The sequence below is a fragment of the Amphiprion ocellaris genome, chromosome 12 (assembly GCF_022539595.1).
Source record: "Amphiprion ocellaris isolate individual 3 ecotype Okinawa chromosome 12, ASM2253959v1, whole genome shotgun sequence".
NCBI classification, from domain to species: Eukaryota; Metazoa; Chordata; class Actinopteri; family Pomacentridae; genus Amphiprion; species Amphiprion ocellaris.
This window is the reverse complement of record NC_072777.1, coordinates 8230286-8244267: the sequence shown is the minus strand read 5'-3', so window position 1 is coordinate 8244267 and position 13982 is coordinate 8230286. Positions and strand designations below refer to the sequence as shown.

General features: G+C 43.3%; 1 protein-coding gene across 3 annotated transcripts in view; it reads right to left on the bottom strand.

The window, feature by feature from the left end:
- Positions 1–564: 564 nt before the first annotated feature.
- arid1b (AT rich interactive domain 1B (SWI1-like)) overlaps positions 565–13982 on the bottom strand; it is a 64066-nt gene continuing 50648 nt past the window's right edge. For all 3 annotated transcript variants that reach the window (XM_023289158.3, XM_023289159.3, XM_023289160.3), the window contains 11 exons: positions 12519–12728; positions 12041–12260; positions 10123–10258; positions 8405–8583; positions 7632–7776; positions 6937–7053; positions 6467–6548; positions 4534–5296; positions 4086–4216; positions 3266–3962; positions 565–2746 (listed from right to left, as the gene is read on the bottom strand). In XM_023289158.3, the coding sequence (XP_023144926.3) occupies positions 1689–2746; positions 3266–3962; positions 4086–4216; positions 4534–5296; positions 6467–6548; positions 6937–7053; positions 7632–7776; positions 8405–8583; positions 10123–10258; positions 12041–12260; positions 12519–12728 (3738 nt within the window). In that variant the 3' untranslated portion in view covers positions 565–1688. The remainder of the gene's footprint in view (positions 2747–3265; positions 3963–4085; positions 4217–4533; positions 5297–6466; positions 6549–6936; positions 7054–7631; positions 7777–8404; positions 8584–10122; positions 10259–12040; positions 12261–12518; positions 12729–13982) is intronic.

Genomic DNA, 13982 nt, shown 5'->3' with positions numbered 1-13982 from the left:
CCAAAATTAGGACGGTAAACTTCCAAGGCAAACGCAGCATGAAGACTTGAAGTCCCTAGTTGAGTCCTGTTTGAAGATCATAGAGTCCTCTAGATGTCCTAAACTAGCCCCAATGCAACTCCTAAGTCAAGATCAACAAGTCTGGAGTCAAGTCCTCAGTCAAGACCTACATGTCCCAAGTTATGAAAAGACCATGATCAAGAATTAAGTGAGGTCCAGCAAGTCCAGAGTCAAGACAAACAAGTCAAGATCTACAAATTCCAAATCAAGACCTAGTAGTTTCAACTAAGCCCAAAGTTAAGTTGTACATGTTGCAAGTTAAAATCTGCAATCTGCATATTCTACGATCTACAGCTTTTGTGATTCCTGACCTGAATTAACTCTAAACCACTGCATTCAAACCAAAGAGAGGAAAGGCTGTCCATGAATTTGTCAACAGTTTTCTTCGTACAGATGTGCAATGACCTTCACAGCCTGAGAAGGACGCTCCTGTGGTTGCACATCCTTAAGTTTTAAATTCTGTCAGTTTGGATCTTGTGCTTACAAAACCATCCCAGATCTGCGTTCACAGTGCTCAACCAGAGTTCATGTACGTTTATTCTTTAACATGTTGTGGAACATATAAAGATCTCATACTGAAGAAACAACGTCTGTCAAATCAAACAGGAGACGTTCTGAATGTAGAGATTTTCTTTTTCTCTCTTTACATTTGTTATAACTGTTTTTGAAGTCGTGTCAGTTAACAACATGAGTACAGCCCCGCCCCCTACCTCCTGTACATACAGTCTCTCAGATCAAACACACCCTCCCAGATCAGAGCCCATAAAACATCCTGAAACTGAGGCTTTTCTTTAAATACAGAAAAAAAATACTCTTCATCTGCTTCGAAGAGAAAAACTGAACGTTCAGGTGAGCAGAAATGTGATTATAAATGATGACCGTTAATTGATTACCAGCTACCGTCACCGAGTCATGACACCATGTATTGCAGCTCAAATATACATCGTCTATTTACAGGAGGATGATGACGGTGGAGGAAAATTTGGATTTGATTGGTGGAGGAGATGTAAAAAGTTCTTAAAAAACAGAAAGTGACGCAGTCCCCCGTTCGTTTGATACTGCTGTGGTTCGGCAAAATACTGATGGTCAAACGGCAGATGGTCAAATAATTCACATTTAAAAACGCCCAAAACAAACTTATTGCACCAGAACAAAGTACATGACTGAACATCAGTGTTTCCTCTGTCATACCACGTGAGAAAAGAAAGGCCTATCTACAACATGTGTCACTATTTAAATAACGCTGACCCCGCCCCAAATCTAACTAACCCCACCCCCCTGAACAGAAAGAAACGACCACGTCTGTTTAAAAACATCAAAGAGAGCCAGAACCCGAGCATTCTCCACCGTCACACTTTGGTTAAAACAAAAAACAAAACAAAAAACTGACAAAAGAATTAAAAAATTAAAAATACAAGTATTAAATATTTTTGTATTAAAATTACTTAAAAATCCCAAATAAACATTTGCGGATGGAGCCGAGGAGCTATATATATTCTATATATATTCATTTGTATGTAAAAACATTTGTTTTCTGTTCTTTAAATAAAAATATAATAGGAGCCAGTTCGTCACATGAGCGGAGCTGCTTCTAGAGCCACTGAGCATGCTCCATGGCGGTGTTTGTGTCACGAGCGGCCGATTTTAAACAGTACTTCACACATGATGGCCGCCACAGAGGAGTTGAGGGCGGACGAAAGCGAAATGTCCAGCAGCCGGCTCTCATACAGAACAAACTCCGTCCGGTTCTCTTCCACCTTCGCCATGGCCAGCAGCGCCTTGGCAGCGCGGCACATCATGTTGATGCTGGGCGGCTCCGTTGGGGCCGTGGCGTGCAGCAGGCTGTGTGGATTCTGTTGGTACTGAGCCACGGCGACGCTGTCCTCGAGGAAACCAATCAGAGTGCCTACACTGCCCTTCTGCAGGGCCACAGCCCTCGCCGCTGTGGAGTCGCCCTGAGCCAGGTTGGACAGGACGGCCACCGCCATCTCCCGGCACACCTGGCTCTTCCTCTCACCCACCAGGCGCACCAGCGTGGAGAAGAGCTTCTGCTGGCGGCTGAAAGGCGGCGTGGCGAGCAGCAGGTCCACGTTGCAGTCCTGGATGCTCAGCTTGCACAGACACTCCAGCACCAATCTCTGAGGAGTGAGCGACGAGAAGCCGCCCGCCGAGGAGAAGGGGTCCTGGGCCTCAGCGGACGGACACACCATCCAGTGCAGCAGCCCGTCCAGGATGGGCAGGCAGATGCTCTCAGGGTACAGTGACAGGTCCAGCTGGCCCGAGATGTTGGCCAGCGTCACCAGCGTGTTCTCCCTGAGCGCCGCCAGGCAGTCCCACCACCACTCGTCCCGGCTGCAGGCCAGACCCTGCTCTTCCTCCCGCTGGTAGGTGGGAGGTGTCCGTTTCCTGCGGGGGTGGTGGTGATGCAGCAGCACCAGGCGGCCCAGGATCAGCACCAGACCGGGGTGCCGCGACAGGACGGCATCGTTGCCGGGGATGAAAGAGAGGCCACGCACGATGTTGGAGATGCAGACGCAGCGTTTAGCCAGAGAGTCCTGCCAGGACTCGGCTGTGGACAGAGGAGCCTCGTCCCAGCAGCGAGGCTCGTCCTCCTGATGGCTGATGGGACTCCGAGCCGCCTCACCAGGAACCGGTGGCCTCTGACCTCTAACCTCTGACAGACAGTCTGTTGGCAGAACACAACAAAAGCAGAGTCAGACAAGAGAAACACTTCAGTTTATCGTATGATTAGGGAAAGCCAGAGTCTGATCATACAATTGGGATCAATCTTTGGATAAAATTTACATTTATTATCAAACAGAAATATAATAAACAGCAAGAAAAACTGTATTCAAATGTTTGGTGAGACAAAGAAGTACTGTTTCATTTTATCTTGGCTTACTTTGACATTTATGCGCTGGCCTGAAGCTTCATTCTAGTCTCTGTCATGGTGCTCCTAAACAAGCTTAACTCCAAACACCACATGCCCTCATCTTCTCAACGTTACAGGGTTAAATAGTAAGATACCAGGTACTACAGCTGATGTAGCTGATGTACAGCTTAAAGTATGCACATTAGGAAAATGGTATCGGCTTTCAACTGATACCTCATATTAGCTGACATGGATCAGCAGCAAAAAACAAACAAAAAAAACTTGATCAAAATCACTTTTTAAAGATTTCTCCACCCTCCTCCATGTATTTACCTTGTTGTTTGTCAGCTTGCGTTTCACCTCCATCTGCCAGGTTTATGTCCACGCCTCCGTCCACCTCGTCCTTACCCTGCTCACATCCCTCATTTTCTGGACTCCCCCCTTCGTCTCCTCCCTCCCTCCCCTCCCTCTCCAGCAGCTCGGGGAGAGCAGACTCTCCCATGCGGGACTCAAAATGTGTCTGGATGTGAGTGGTGGAGTCTCCTCCTCCAGCCTTCCAGTGCAGGAGGCCGCTGATGAAGCCATTGGGTCGGCTGAGTCCGGCCCAGCGCTGCTCCACCTCCTCCCACTCCTCCCCCTTCTCCTCCACCCTGATTGGCAGCTTGTCGTACTTGCTGGCCTGTTGTGGGCGGGGCTCTGACTGCTCCTGATGCTCCTGCTTCACCTCCACCGCTTCCTTGACGACGGGTTTGCTGTCTGTCGTCTCCTCTTGAAAAGCCGCGAGTTGCGGCTGCATCTCCTCCACCTCTATCGCAGGCCTCCTCTGGATCCTCTGCTCCTCCGCTGACCGGCCGTCAGGTTCAAGGGTCGCAGCTGGAGGCTCCTTCAGCACCTCCTTCTCCTCCTCAGGCAGAGGTCCCAGCAGGGTCTTCTTGCCCTCAGCTCCCACTTCATACTCCTCCAGGATACCAAAGATCTGGATGAGGCAGCGGCGATAAAACTCCACGATGAGCTCCAGGAAACCAGGCAGCTGCAGGAGGACAGGCGGAGGTGACTCATTGTTTACAAAGTTCACACAAACAATTACACATTTTTTACAAGTTTGTTGTTACTTTAAGGATATTTTGATCCTTTTTCATCAGTTTTGTCTGACCTGTGTGAGGCTGAAGGAGCCCACAGTGCTGTCGTCATACAGCAGGATGTTGATGGTGTCCAACGCCCAGGTGCTCTCTGCTAATAGGCCAGATTTCAGTGACATCATCACCCGCCACGCCTCTGGGGTTCCTGATGAATTAAATCACAGAATGAACTTCAGCTGAGAGAAAAAATACAAAAGTGACAGTCAACACGGATAATCACAGACAGGAGCCAGTGTGTCAGTGTGTTTGTGTTACTGCGTGATATTGTGTATTTGCTGTTTCTGCGTGTCTTATTGTTTGTTTGTGATACTGTGTTTATTTGGTTGTGAATGTGTATATGTGTGTGTGTTTGCTTGTTATTGTGTGTTACTGTTCTTGTCTAACAGTGTGTGTGTTACTATATCACTGTGTGACTGTTACTGTGTGCGCATTTGTGTTAATGTGTGTTACTGTATGTGCTACCTGTGTCCTTGGCGGTCAGTCGTCGCCGTGGTTTCAGTTTGGGGGGCGTGGCCTCCACAGAGGCTGGGGGAAAGCTGACTTCTCTGTGGACGAGGGGGAGGCCCTGAGTGGGTGGGGGCCCCGGCGGGGCACCTGGCAGCCCCGGCTTCTTGATGGAGGGCAGGTATGGGGCACTGTTGGGGGACAGAGAGCCTCCCAGTGGTCGGGGGAAGGAGGAGGGGCTGTGAGAGCGGCTTACATGGTTAGGGACGGTGGGTGTGGCCTGAAAGGAGGAGGGGGGCTGTCTGGAAGGCAGAGGGGGCATGGAGGATGAAGAGGAGGAAGAGTGGGGGGGAAAGGGAGGTTGGCGCTGGCTTAGGTGACTGGGGGGCCACTGGTTGTCCTGAGGGGCCCTGCCCTCCTGGTCGTCCCCTCGGTTCATGCCAGGGTAGGGGGGCCCCTGACCCTGTCGGCTGTATGAGTAACCCATGTCTGTCCTGGGGTGCCACATATTGGCCTGTGGACCCTCCCCGGGACCCCCAGACACCGTTGGCGGTCCTGAGCCCATCATACCGTGCTGCGGGGGCCCCTGTCGGTCTCGGCTATATGGATATGGATACTGTCCCTGGACAGGCCGGCGCTCAGGGCCCATGTAGCCCCCACCTCCTCCTCCAAAAGGTCCGAACATGTCGGGCTGCTGTGAGCTGTACTGCTGCACACCGAAGGCCTCCCCCTCATGACGCTTGGCAGCAGGATACATCCCCTCCATGGGACGCTTGTAGCCCTGCAGACACACAGACTTTTCAGACCTGCAGACATACTTCAATAACCTGATCACAGCCACGACTCTCATGTCCATGCAAACACTCTTCTGTTTCCTGTTGTGTGGCCGTTGTCATGGATACAGCCAATGCCTGTGATCCATGCAGGAGTATTTCTCTTTACAGATTGCATAAATCACATACATTACCATTCAAAAGTTTGGGGTCACCCAGACAATTTCATGTTTTCCATGAAAATCCACAATTTTATTCATGTTCTAACATCATTGAACAAAGGTTTTCTAATCATCAATTAGCCTTTCAACACCATTAGCTAACACAATGTAGCATTAGAACACAGGAGTGATGGTTGCTGGAAATGTTCCTCTGTACCCCTATGGAGATATTCCATTAAAAACCAGCTGTTTCCAGATAGAATAGTCATTTACCACATTAACAATGTCTAGACTGGAATTCTGATTTATTTAATGTTATCTTCATTGAAAAAAAAAAAGTTTTTCTTTTAAAAATAAGGACATTTCTAAGTGACCCCAAACTTTTGAAGGGTAGTGTATATGAAAACTTACCACATAAATAAACTTGTTTTTAAAAAGGAAGATGGTCTTCAGTATTCACAAATTTATTCTGGCGAATAGAATATAATTATAATATAATATAATAACTTCTTTAGGTCCTAAGAGCTTTAGTAGAAGGCAACTAGTCTTCTCTTTTTGTGGTTGGAAAACTCCTTTGAGGACAGCAATGTTGACATTTTGGGGAGAGAAGACAGATGATTTGGAGTGAAGGAAGAAGTTAAACTGAACAACCACCAGGAGCCGGTGTACAACACCACTTATCAGTTACTTATAATACAGTCTTTGGATCCATTTCAGAGAGTTTCACCACCATTAACACTTTTGAGTCACGCATCACCTGGCAGTTTCACAACTCACACCTGGATGCATGCGACTCTTGCCACGTCACTTGGTGGTGAGAATAAATATCAGGGACTCTCCATCAGTCAGTTAGAACTGAGGAACCGTCTTTGATGAGTGAGTGAAACATATTCAAAAACAACAAAAAGAGAAGTTCGGTTGCTTTCTAGACTGTGAATATACACAAATCCTTGCGAGTAGGTTGTACAGGTACAACCTGTAGTTTATTTTGCAGTGAAGGACAATCTGAATGGTCACCTGCTGCTGAGGATACAGGGGCTGATGGGAACCATAGGCCATGCTGTGAGGATACTGCTGCCCATAACCATCGTGTCCATGCCTGAGGAGAATGATGAGTCAGCAATAATTTACCCCCGAAAGACTGAGAGAAATTAAAACTTTGCTCAAAAAAACCCCCAAAAAACATTTTTTCTGCACTAAACCTAATGTCAATCACATTATTGTAACAATAAACCAGACCTAAGTATCACAGTATGTACAATAGTGAGAAAACAAGAAAACACTGCCATCATCGGGCAAGAAATGCAATTTTCATCATCTAGTAAACTCTCTACATGACAAAATTAAAAAATAATAATAATAAAGCTTTGTATTACTTTTGACATTCTGACAGTAGAGCACTGTTCCAGACAAACAGTGGATGGAACACCAGGAGCTGTGTGCATTACAGGGTTAAAAATATTAATTGTCTCTGAGCCTTCTCTTACCTCTGGTGGGGGTATCTGTTGGGAGGATACATGCCAGCCTCGTTTCCAGATGGACCCATGCTGTTCTGTCCCCCAGGGGGCGCCATGCCTCCGTCTGGACCAATCACATGGTCTGGTCTGCAGAAACACACAGAACCCACATGAACTTTAGGGTCGTCATCAAATAAAAGCAATTTCACATTCCTTATAGGCTAAATATCTTTAAAATAAATGTAGTCATGTAAGGCTGAAGCAAGTAATTTATTTCAATTTCCCCTTGAAAACATGACCATACCATGAATGTAAGTAGTTATAGAACCAAAACATTAAAGAAAAAGTGAAAAGAACTAGAGTTTTTAAGAGTTTTATCTATTTTCATATAGAAAAAAAGTATTGAAAACATTTAGTATGTTGTATTTTCATAGCTGAAGCCCATAACCTCAGATAGTAAACTGAAAAAATCATGTGTTTTACTATAAAAACCGGACTATTTACACTTTTTTGCATCACTGTCCACTCTTTATATATTATATACATGGTTCATACAGATTAATTGTTACCTAAACAGTACACCACATATTTATTAGTAGTTTAGTGTTTGCAACTGGTTAAATAAAACAATAACATTCATCTATGTTCTTTCACACCGAGACAAAAATTAGCAACAGTAGTAGCAGCAGTAATTGTGAGAGAAACTGCGGCTCTCAGTATCTTACCTCCGCTCATAGCCAGGGCCGTAGGGATACTGTGGTCTGGGACCCATCCCTGTCAGGTGCCCGGATGGCGGCCCACGGGGGTACATGTCCTGCATGGCACCACTGGGCATCTGACCAGGACCGAAGGCTTCGCCGGGCCCAGGACCTGAGGAGGAACAAATGATTAGTGACAAAAATGAAAACTCCTGACTCCTGAAAACCTCTAGCGGTGCAGTTAAAGTTTTCTTAGCTTGTTTTTATAAATGGACTGTAACGACGTAGAAGGAAGAAATAGGACTGGCATACTGCTGAATACTGCTCAGTGGTGATGTAATGTGGATGTAACCGAGGAAAAACTGCAGCAATCTGGAATAAGAGTGATAGTTGAGGTTTCAACCACCAGGGGGCAGCAGAGCACAGTCATTTCTGCAACTAAAGACCAGAGCCACAACACAAATCCAACATAAAGCACTACTGCTCCTTTAAAGTCATCCTCGGTCTGACAGCTGCTGGGTTTCTCCTGGTACTGTTTATGGATTATGGGCCAGGGTCAGGGTTTTGAGAGAAAGTACAACTGTTCTATACTAAAACTTACACAATACGATCCTGTAAAAAAATATGTTGACGAGCATTTAAACAGGTGAAATGAGTTGCTCATTAACCAAACGGAGCTCTGTGAACTATAGGCAGCTTATGAGCTACAAATTCATGCAAATAGAAGTTTAATAGATGTAATTTATAAAGTAACCTATCCTGTTTCAACTCATGAGCACAGTGTTCTTCCTACTCCTCACCCTTCCTCGGTCCTCCGAACGGGTCTTTGTTGGCATCATACTGCATCCTCATGGCGGGGTCTGTTGGACCTCCTCCCTGCTGGTAGGGGGCGCCGCCGGGTCCTGGGCCTCGCTTGGTGTGGAAGGCTGGATCGCTGCCTTCAGAGAAGGGATCCTGGACACTAACTCCTCCAATGTTCCTGACAGGGAAACCACACCACATTATCAACCAATCAATCGAATTTTGTTTATATAGCCCTTTATAACAGCCCAAAGGGTGATCAAAGTGCTTCACAGTGAAAGACAAGAAAATAACTTAGAGACAGCAGTAAAATATACAATAAAACAATTTTAAAAACAGCAATTTAACAGCACTAAAATATACATCTAAAAGAAACAAAAGTAATAAAATGTCACCATGCCGCTAGGAATTAAAAGCCATTTTAAACACGACGGTTTTGAGCTTTGACTGAAAAAAACCTAGGTCAGTGATGGGAGAGCTTGTTCCAGAGCCTGGATGCAGCTACAGAGAACACCTGGTCACCCCAGTGTTTGTATTTAGATCTCGGTACATCAAGCAGCCGCTGATCAGACGACCTCAGAGTTCTTTTTTGGTCCCGTAAAATTAAAAGCTCGGATAAATAAGGCAGAGTAAGACCATTGATAGCGTTATTAACAAAAATTAAAAGTTTAAAAAGAATTCTGGACTGGACATTAGAATAGAATAAAATATCCTTTATTAGTCCCACAAGGGGAAATTTGCAACAAGACAACATGCACTTAACTGAAACTGAGATTTTAAAAAATGCATAACCTCAGTGTAGAAATTTTAAATACAAAGGTACGGTTTCCATATTTCTGTATTTTCTTTCCGGTCATGAAAAATTGATAGTGTTTAAGTGTATTTTGTTAGTGACATGCAGATTTAGAAGAAGAGTTTTTCTTGGAGTTTCTAAATCAGCATCAGCAGTGTGGCAGACAGCCTGCTACCACAATATCTTTAAAGGTTGTGTATGAAAATTTTAGTATTTAGAAACTAAGCATCATGCTTGGGACCAGAAAAAGTACCATTAAGGATTTGTCATTCCCAAACCTTTTTACTACATGCTACAAAACTGTGAAATACCCGTCACCTCTGCTTAATACAAGTTAAGATAAGCTGATTTCTAGAACAGGAGCGGTCATCAGTCTATTAATCAATTAGTCAATCAAAATGAAATTAATCTAAAAACCGTCTGGTTCCAGCTTCGCAAAAGTGAGCATCTACTGTTTATTTTAAAAACTTAACAAAGACAACAACTGACAATAAGATAATATTTTCTGCAACAGGTTGGAAAAGTGAGTCTACACCTTCAGAACATTGCAGGGTTAAAGCTCAATTATTTTTGCCTCATCTGATGTCTCATCAGTGATAATTTAAGCTGGGGTGTGCCTCAAGGCTTGATCATGGATCCCTTTCAGTTTAGTTTATATTTTTTTGCTTTATAAGCCTAATATTAAATTCACATTCAGCTGACATTCAGTTTTAGATGTGTCATACCAGAAAATAAACTTTATTTCTGACATCAATCTATGGATTCTGCGTCTTCCTCAAGCTGAACAAAGACTGCAGAAAATGTAGTCAAGAGAAAAATGTGATTAAAAATAGCTTTAAAACATTTCAACTCTGAGCTACTTTGTGTTGAGATGCTGAGTAGTTCCTTGACAGGTCATTCAGTTTGACCAGGTGAGTTTCCTACCGGTTTCCAGGCTGGGGGCCCATCTGGCTGTGCGGGGTCGAGGCGGGTGTTGGGGGCTTCAGGTCTCCGGGGGCCTCGGTCAGGGAGCTGCTGCTGGACTGGGGGGTGTTGGGGCCTTGTAAAGAGCCTGAGTTGGCTGCAGAGATACAAAGCACATCTGATCAATATCCGCTGAGAACAAGGCCTACGAATCATCGTGTAACGAGAAACAAAGGGCATACTGATCGGCACAAAACTATTCCACAATGGTTTCGATAATCAATTTTAGTCAAACTTTTAAGAAGAAACTTCTCTGGTTTAGCTTCAGAGTTAATACCTGTGGTTTTGGACTACTTGTTGGACAAACACCATATCTGATAATGTCAACATGAACTTTGAGATCATTTTTTAACATTTTAGAAACAAAACATTTAAGTGCTTCAATGACAAAATGATTAGTAATAAAAACACTTACTAGTTGCAGCCCCTAAATTTCAGTGATAAATACCAGCTAGTGCCAGGAATAACTAATAACAGCAGCAAATTTTGATAAAAGATTAGTCAGTCCAAGCCAAAATACCAAATTATTTCTGTTTCAAATGTGATGATTTGATGCTTTTCTTTGTCTCACAGTAAACTTGACAGCTTTGGATTTCACACTATCAGACAAAACAAAACATTTAAAGACATAATATATCATATTTCATTAAGTATTTACTGAGATTCTGTTGAACAAATGCTTAGAAGAAATACAGTTGCGGAGGTTCTTCATCTGATATTTTGAACATGCAGTGGGTTCAGAATTTCTGCAGTTTCAGGTGAAAAACAAGCCTCAGTAATGAAACACTGCTAAAATTCTGTTATTCTGTTTTGATATTGTCTGCAAAAGGCTGGAAAAGAAAGTCCACCTCTTAGGTCATCTTAATTTAGTTTATTCTCTAAGTCTGATCAGTGTTAATTTCAGATGAGGTGTGCCACAAGGTTCGATCATGGCCTCCTTGTGGTTCATATCAAATATGCTGTTTCTAAAGCCAACACCAACTTTTTAAAATTCCTTTCCAATTGGAAACTAACCTTCAGATTAATCAGTCAACGAAAATGAAAACGCTTAGTAACTGCAGCCCTATTTACTACTGTTTTATTTACTATTGTTAGAGAAACTGTTAAGAGATACCCATCTGTGAGCTGCCATAATTAAGGAATATGGAGCATTATGCTGTTTATATTTTTCAATCTATACCATTGTTTGTTCATTTACATATGATGAAATTGTATTGCTTTTCCCCATTTTATTTCAGTCAGGTTGTATATCCAGTTTTCTTCCCCACTGTCCTATGATTTGATGCATAGTTTTTAGATAGTGGCGGAATTTGTTTTAGAATGTTTGTTTTTCTTTGTACACACCATGTAGATCTGTTTTGACCCTTCCAGGTGAATAAAAGTTATTAATACTGTGGCACTAGTGTACGTGTCTAGCCGAAGACACAAAAGGAATTTCCAAAAGGATAATAATAAATGCCACGAGTTGTGCTCACTCTGCAGTGCATGTGAGGAAATACAGAGCGGCATCGTGGGAAATTAGGTCAGATTGAGGTCACTGATGTTTAAATTCACACTCTCCTCCCCGCCTGACAGCTCACTCAGTATCTCTGTTACATAATCAGATGAGTGTGTGTTTTTGTGTGTGTGTGTGTGAGAGAGAAGGGATCCCTTCCAGCAGCAATCTGGCATCAATAACACTCGTTTCACACAGTCCAACTGCAACAGTACAGGCGTCATCTCTCTTTAATTTTAGTCCTTGTGGGATTTTTATCAGCTGGAAACAGAAGGAAGAACATTTGCCAAAACCTCACAGGTTTCTTACAGTTTATTGTGCGAAGACCCGGCCTCCAGGCTGGAATGCCTTCTGGTGGTTAAAATATAACAAGTTATTTCTTACCTGGGGAGGGTGGCTGAATCTTGGCCTGGAGGGAAGGAGGTTTCTTGCTTTCTCCAGCTGGCCCCATGGCTTCAGGTGGAGGTTCCTCCCCTCGCTCCACCTTGCACTCGTAGGCGAACAGGTACTGGATGTACTGCTTCTTGAGAGAGCTGGCTGAGCTGCTGGACGTCCCCACGTTCAACAGGGACGACAGCTCCCTCCACTTCTTATTCTTATTGACCTGAAAAGAGTAAGAAGAAAACAGATTGATGGGCTAAATTCACCAATAACTGATCAGAAAACACTAAAGTAATATTAAGTCTATCTTTAAGCTGCTTGTCTGAAGCTGAATCTACATTGTAATCAGATCATGAGGACACATACTGACTACATTAGACAAGACAGACATTAGGTGCATAAATTAACACTGCAGGAAGAAGTAAGTAAAGAGGATGAAAAGAAATAGAAGATGGAAAGAGGAGTGTCAGTGATGTCTCACCATGGCCAGTCCTCCGATCTCTCGAACAGCCAGGTACAGTCTGCAGAGGTCCAGCGGCTTCTTTCCGACGGCAGGCAGGTTTGGGACGGGCGTCCCCCTCTCCTCCATGAAGGACAGGTAGCGATCCACCCACAGCCTTCTCTCTGGCTCGGAGCCCATCTCATACAGCCGGGTGATCTTCTCGTTGGTCATGGTGGCCACGCTGGGCTTCTGGAGAGACCGAGACACGAAGACAACCGTCAGTTTCAAGTTTGGATCTCACAGCAGAGATGGAACGCACAATAAAACCAAACATCACCTTGTCACAGCCAACATATATTAAACAGACGTTCTCAGAGGGAACCTTTGAATGGAGCTTGTTTGGCTACACTAACGTCAAAACCCACCACAGGCCAGGGGCTGATGGTCATTTTCCACCACATTAGTCCTGGGATTTTTCAGATTAGTTGCACTTTAAAGGACCACTAAGCAGCTTGAAAGGAAAAAAATGTAAATAAAGAGGTGAAGTTCAGCCACTGTACTATTATCACAGACAGAAACCAAAACCATCTGCCTGCAGAAATATTAGCACAGGAACATTTGCTTTTCTTTAGTAATTTTGGTGAACTGACACCTCAAGAATTTTTTTTTTACAATTTAGTGTGCCTTTTTAAAATTGATACGTTGAAGGAAACTTTCATTCTTGCACTGCACATCTCTGCACTTTTAAACTTTATTTTTATTTTTTCTGTTAAAAAATTTTGCCACCCTTGTATATATTGTAAATAAAGCTGCTGTAACAATGTAAATTTCCCCTGGAGTGGGGAGAAATAAAGAACTTTATCTTATCTTATCTTATCTTATCTCAACACTGAAAATCAGAGCTAGATGAGATTCTTTAAATGTGTAAAATAATATGTTTCTGTAGATGACAATTAGGTGCACAAAACATATCTGAATTTGTCAAAACCTAATCGAAATATTTAAAGCTGACTTTAATTTGCTGTTTTTTCAGACTTTTTATCATGTCAAGGATTTCAACAGAGCTGAAATCCAGTGTTTATCCACATTTCACACACTTTCATAATTAAAAATCAGACTTTGAAATAACATTTTCTGGCCTTAAACTTTATGGAATAAATGTAAGACTTTGAGAGGATGGTAAAACATCTACCATGAAAGACATACTGATCAGATTTATTGACTCCGCCTGGTCTAAATGACGGTCTACTATAAAATAAAACACCAATTTATGAAGGTTAAAGTCATTTACATTTACAAACTGAGGCTTTTGATTAAAAAAAAAACATTACTGGTTAAGGAAGAGATGTTGAATTAATATTATTTAATTTAATTTTCAAGATAGAATATAAACAAGTAACAAACCAAGACAATTTGCTTTACCTTGAACATACTGATCAGTGATTAGCAGCCGTGTCATGTCAGATATTTTATAAACTGGCAGTGTGACAGACTTTAAAGGAA